This window comes from Elephantulus edwardii, unplaced genomic scaffold, assembly GCF_000299155.1.
Source record: "Elephantulus edwardii isolate Elephantulus edwardi_28Jun2011 unplaced genomic scaffold, EleEdw1.0 scaffold00375, whole genome shotgun sequence".
Taxonomy (NCBI): domain Eukaryota; kingdom Metazoa; phylum Chordata; class Mammalia; order Macroscelidea; family Macroscelididae; genus Elephantulus; species Elephantulus edwardii.
The window spans coordinates 1,411,676-1,417,883 of NW_006400125.1; the positions used below are offsets into that span (position 1 = coordinate 1,411,676).

The following is a 6,208-nucleotide window of genomic DNA, read 5'->3' on the forward strand; positions in this document are numbered from 1 at the left end:
CCCTTCTGGGTGTGTAGGTTCTGGATGGGCTGAGGGTGTTGCATGCCCCCCGCCCCCCCTTCTGGGTGTGTAGGTTCTGGACGGGCCGAGGGTGTCGCGTGCCCCCCGGCCCCCTTCTGGGTGTGTAGGTTCTGGACGGGCCGAGGGTGTCGCGTGCTCCCCAGCCGCACTCTTCCTCGTGCTCCCTGTGCCTTCATTGTCTGAATACGGTGCTGGTGAATCTCCCCTTCCTGGGACAGAAGTTGTGTGCTGCGAGTTGGGTTTTCAGAGGCCGTAAATCTCTCAGGAGACTGCCCATCCTTCTCCCATGAGGCAGCTGGTGGATTTGAACCAAGGGCCTTTGGGATGGCTGTGCAGCTTTTACTGGTGTCTCATGCGGTAGCATTAGAACTGACCCTCCCCCTTGCCCTGACCTTAACCCTAACCCTCCCCCTAACCTGACCTAGACCACAGTCGTTTGACTCTAGTAATGTGACTCTCTAGTCATTGTGAAGAAATGGTCTTTTAAAGATTTTTAGGAACTTACTTTTCTATTTCATTTTCACAGTTCATTTATTATCACCTGTTTGTTTAGTACAGGTTATTACGCTTGTCCATGGTGGTGTTGTGTACAGTGGCGTCAGAACCGACCCATAGCTGACCCTCCAGAGGCAGTTAATCACATGGGAGGAGACTGCCTGTCCTTCTCCCATGGAGCAGCTGGTGGCCTCGAACCATGTGCTTTAGGGATTGCAGTGCAGCTTCTTGCCACTTGGCCCCCAGAGCTCCCTGCTGGAGAAGGGTTTTTAAGTACACTCTAAGTCCTCTTACTTTTCTGGAATCTTCCGTTCATGCCGCTCACGCGCCTTGTTCAGATCATCACGCTGTCGAGTCCCTGGGCATTTTGCTCTGTGTGGCACGTCATCCTGGCTCATACAGTAATGAGTTTGCATCTGCAGTAAGAGGCTGTGCTGCAGTCCCAGAGGCACGTGGTTCAAATCCACCAGCTGCTTGGTGGCATAACGACAGGCAGTCTCCTCCCGTGAGATACCTGTCCCTGAAAACCTGCGGCAGGGTCGGTTCCGACTCGACAACACACAACAGCGTCACGGCGGCCGGACTGCTGCATCCGTCCTGCGTCCTGCGTCCTGCTCTGACCTGTGGCTGATACGTGCTGCCGCAGTCGGCCCCTCCTGAGGGCGGGAGCGTGGCGGACGGGCGCTGACGGGGTCTTGAGAAGTGGCAGGCTTGTCCCCTCCCTTCTTGCTCATGACTGTCCTGTCTTCCTGGCCAGGAGCGGCGCTGCCCCAGCACCTACCCCAGAACTGCCCCCTCCACGCCATCCTCACCTGGTGCCTGGAAATACGAGCAACCCCAAAAAAGGTACCTCCCACTTCAGGGCTCCTTCTACGGAGAACAGGCCGCTTGGGCAGCACGCCACCCACAGGCATGAATCCTTGGGTCTGATTGTTCCTTCCTTAGGGAAATAGGTCAGAGGCCTTGTTGTTGTTGTATGTGTCGTCAGGTCGCTTGCGAGCCTGTGTACAACAGCCCTAAGCCCTGCTCTATCCTGAGCCAATCTCATTGTCTCCGACACGCCTGTCACCATTACCCCAGTCACTGAATCAATCCATCTCATCAAGGGTCTTCCCCTCCTGCACTGTCCCTCCACCCTCCCAAGAATGATGTCCCTCTCCAAGGACTGGACCATCCTTGCAGCATGGCCAGAGTATGTCAGACGAAGCCTCAGAATCCTTGACTCCAAGGAGCAGCCTGCCTTCACCCTCTCCAGGATGAACTTGTGTGTTTTCCTAGCAGTCCATGGTATATGCAATACTCTTCTCCAGCACCGCAGCTCAAAGGCATGAACTCTCCTTCTATCATGGCTATTCACTGTCCAGCTCTCTGATGCATAGCAAGTGATTGCAACGACCATGGCCTCTATCAGGTGCACCTTAGTCTCCAGACTGACATCGTTGAGGCAAAAAAAAAAAAATATCACACAGTGCAAGTCTTAGTCTAACGGTCCCAACCAGATTAACAAGACACGGTTCCTGAGTTAGTGACAGCACAGATGCAAGAAGCCTCTGCTTTTCTCAGTCAGCCAGCTCTTTATCTCAGAGCAGTTATGTGTCCACTTTTCCTTCAGTCATCTGGCAAGCAAAGCCTTTAACTGTGGCCTGAATGCAGTGTTCCTGTGGTGACACCTTGCCACAGTCTCTTCACAGCAGTGTCCTAGTCTCCACCTTTTCACAGTGTAGAAAGGGCTTTGTCTCCTTCTCTGTTCCTTTCCCTCTACCTCTCCCTCTCTCCCCCCTCCTGTCTCTCTCTCTTCTCCCTCCTGTACCCCCCACCACCGTGTTAGTCCCACAGCTATTGATGATTTTCAAAACCATGTGTCCACATTTAAGGTAGCTGGAGACCATGCCCATAACGGGGGCTAACCCTTGGAAAGCCAATTTTCAAAGGTTCTAACACCCGAAGTACATAGGATTATTTTAAATGCAGGCTGTTTTAGAATATATTTTTGGCTGTGTACCATCAGTTCAGTTTGTGGAGAGTTGCCCTGCTTCAGGCCGTGGGCCTTCCGATCCCTGGCTGTGCATCTGAGAGCTGGACAGCGAGTGAGGGTGACAGAAGAATTGAGGTCTTTGACCTGTGGTGTTGGAGAAGATTCCAGAATATTCCACGGGAAAACAGCTATGTCTTGGAGCCGGTGTAGCCGGGGTGCTTCCTGAGAGAATGAGGACGCTTTGTCTCACATACTTGGGGCTGTTGGTAGGAGAGGCCATTCCTTAGGGAAGTCATGCTTGGGAAGGTGGAGGGTTGGCAAATGAGAGGAAGACCCTCTTTCAGGTGGGTTTGTTGTTGTTATGTGCTGTCGAGTCCCTTGAGACTCATAGCGACCGTATGTACAACAGCCCTAAACTCTGCTCTGCCGTGTGCCAGTATCTTGATCGTAAACGTCGTGTGCTGTGGGCACAGGCCGCCTTGTACGTACTACCCACCTAACAGGTTTGTTGTTTGAGGGGAGTATGCATTCCCGCACTGACTGCCCCTCTGTCCGCAGGCCTTCCTGCGCGCCCTGGCTGAGTGGACGAGCGACGCGGCCGAGCGGCGGAGGCTGCTGGAGCTGAGCAGCAAGCAGGGGGCCGCCGACTACGGCCGCTTCGTGCGGGACGCCCGCCTGGGCCTGCTGGACCTCCTGCTGGCCTTCCCCACCTGCCGGCCTCCACTGCGACTGCTGCTCGGTGAGGGGACGCCTGAGTCTGACCTGGGCAGACGGGTCAAGGGCCGGGGCTGGAGGCTACGGAGATGCCCTGGTGTCAGACCCATGCAAATGGGTGAGGGGCCGGGGCTGAAGGCTACGGAGATGCTCAGTGTCAGACCTGGACAGGCGGGGGTGAGGGGCCGGGGCTGGAGGCTACGGAGATGCCCTGGTCAGACCTGCGTGGGTGGGGGAGATGTGCCCTGGCCATGTGGACGTCAACACAATGTTCTTGTTGCCTGCCACCCGTCCTGTCTACCACTACACAGTGCCTAGTATGCGGAGGGGCTGTGTCCCCGTCCACCTCCCCGCTGTCACTGCCACGCTGTCCTGATGTAAGCACGGTGCGTGTCCCCCACCTCCAGTCCATCTACCACTACACAGTACACACTGCTGGAGGGGCCCTGTCCTCGTCCACCTCCCCCCAGTGTCTCACCCTGTCAGTGTCACGCCGTCTGGACGTCAGCACAACGTTCTTGTCGCCGACCTCCCATCCTATCTCCCGCTGCACTGTGCCCAGTGCCTGGAGGAGCCCTGTCCCCGACCAACGCTTCTGGCTAACCCTGTCACCGCCATGCTGTCCAGCAGCCAGCACCGAGCTCTTGTCACCCAGGACTCAGTGTCCACCCCGATGATGCCCGCTGGGCTCCTGTGTGCTGACTTTGTCCCTCGGCCGGCTGCCCACATCTGGACCGACTGCCCACACCTGGACCGGCTGTGGCATCTGGACCGGCTCGGTCATCTGGACTTCTTTCTGAGGGTCCCTGTCACCTCCACTGTCTGTGGAAACGCTCCAGACTTCTCTAGAACAGTCACGCCAAGGCCTCAACACTTACGGAAATGAAGTCACTGTCCTGTTTCTTTAAGGGAGATTATCTAACGCTGAGCATTATGGGAATCTCCGCTGCTCTGGGGCAGGATTTCAGCCAATCAAAGTCTGTTCAGAAATTGTTAGAAATATGATACTAAACACAAAAATGACGTTTGTGAGAGGACGCTGCACGTTCAAGTGTTCATTCTCTAGCCTTTTCACCGACCCCCGTCCTGTGGAAGAACACGCGTTTAAGAATGTCTCCTCCAGCCCCACAAAGGTGTCTGACTGTGTGGATCGTGACCAGCGGGGCTGACATTGCTAGTCCCAGAGCGCCTGTACTCAGGAGGAGCCTACACCTGGACCAGGAGGCTGTTGTGCGAGCAGAGCAAGGGAAACACCGCCTGATTTAAGATCAGGAAGGGTGTGCGTCAGGCCACTGTGTCCTTTCTCCATACAGATTCAGTCCGTACACTGAGATTCTGCAAGGAGCTGGCCTCTGAGGAGGAGTGTGACAGCAGGATCAGGACGACTCATCAGTAACTTGCTTTATGCAGATGACACAACCTTCCATGCTCATGATAAGGAGGCCTTGAAGCACTTGCCACGGAAGATCAGAGAATACAGCCTTCGAGCCGGACTGCTTCTCCACGTCACGAAAACAAAGATTCTCACCACTGGACCAGTGGACAACATCATGAGAGATGGAGAGAACATTGAAACAGTCAACAGCTTCATCTTCTTGCATCCACAGTCAACAACCTTGGTGCCAGCAGTCTGATCAGGAGATGGGATGTACTGGGAAAATCTATCATTGAGGAGCAGTGATGTCAGTGTGAGGACTAAGGTGCACCTGCTTCAGGCCATGGTCATGTCAGTCACTTGCTGTGCGTCTGAGAGCTGGAAAGTGAATAAGGATGGCAGGAGAGGTATTGACACCTTTGAGCTGTGGTGTTGGAGAAGAGTGCTGAACATCCCATGGACAGCCAAGAGAACAAAAAGATATGTCTTGAGGAGGGTGCAGCCAGAGTGCTCCTTGGAGGCAGATGATGAGGCTTCGCCTCACATACTTTAGGCATGTAGCTAGGAGAGGCTGCTCCTTTGAGAGGGACATCATGCTTGGAAAGGTGGAGGGTCCACAAAAGAGAGGACCCTCAACCAGGTGGATTGACGCACCAGGTGGATTGACCCAGTGACGGCTGCGGTGGGCTCTAGTGTGTCGGGAAGTGTGAGGCTGGCGCAGGGCAGGACGGGCTTCTGGTCTGTCGTTCAGAGGATTTGTAAGTGTTGTACTCAACTCAACAGCACCCAACTACCCCGCCTCCTGTTGCGGGAAGCTTGGTGGCGCGGTGGGGAGGCGCCAGGCTTTGGAGTGAACTCTCCAGCCCTGGGCCCGTCATCAGGGCTCTCAGGTGGGTCGACACCTCTGACTTGAGCGCAGTACTGTGTCTGGCCTCTGACTGCCGGGGTCCGGAGGAAGCCCCCAGGAATGGTGTGGACACTCGGGGGCGGGAGCTGTGCTTTTCGTGTTGTGTTAGGTCCATGTGCTGCAGTGTGGGGTTGAAAATGTGATGTAAACTCCAGCCATCGGTGAATGTTGTAAACAGCAGGACTCGAGTCAGGTTCCCACCCAGCTCACTGCCTTCAGTTCAGAACCGACGCCGAGCTCACCCTTCTGCGGGCTTTCCAAGGTGGGAATCCCGTGACGGGAGATTGCCGTCTTTCTCCACAGAGCGGCTGGTGCATTCGAACCGCCGCAGCGCTTGGCCTGTGGTGGGCAGGTCGGCTCTCTACGCACTGCACCGCAGAAGCGTTGTCAGCCCCGACGTGTAACACCGCTTCCGGAGCAGGCATTAATTCTGCTTTTCCTCTTCCCCAGAACATCTCCCCCGGCTCCAGCCCAGACCGTACTCGTGCGCCAGGTACTGACAGATGGGGTGTTGGGCAGGGCATCTCCCCAGAGCTCAGACACCCTTCCTGAGCTGCCTCTCACCCTCGGGGAGCACTGGGAGATTCGGGAAGACAGTCCTAAGTGATGGGCTGGCCAGAGGGAGAGCCGTAGACATCAGAATGATACTGTCCAGTAGATTACCAGGTCATCTGTAGTCCTGACCCGTCCTCTCCTGAGTCTGTCCCCATGGACACTGCCC

The 6,208-nt window shown here is 55.6% G+C and overlaps 1 protein-coding gene across 1 annotated transcript in view; it reads left to right on the plus strand.

Moving 5' to 3' along the window:
- The window catches only part of MTRR (5-methyltetrahydrofolate-homocysteine methyltransferase reductase), a 31,742-nt gene that overhangs the window by 18,470 nt on the left and 7,064 nt on the right, over positions 1-6,208 (plus strand). The window contains exons 9-11 of the mRNA XM_006902171.1: positions 1,274-1,362; positions 3,050-3,230; positions 5,938-5,980. Of these exons, the coding sequence (XP_006902233.1) occupies positions 1,274-1,362; positions 3,050-3,230; positions 5,938-5,980 (313 nt within the window). The remainder of the gene's footprint in view (positions 1-1,273; positions 1,363-3,049; positions 3,231-5,937; positions 5,981-6,208) is intronic.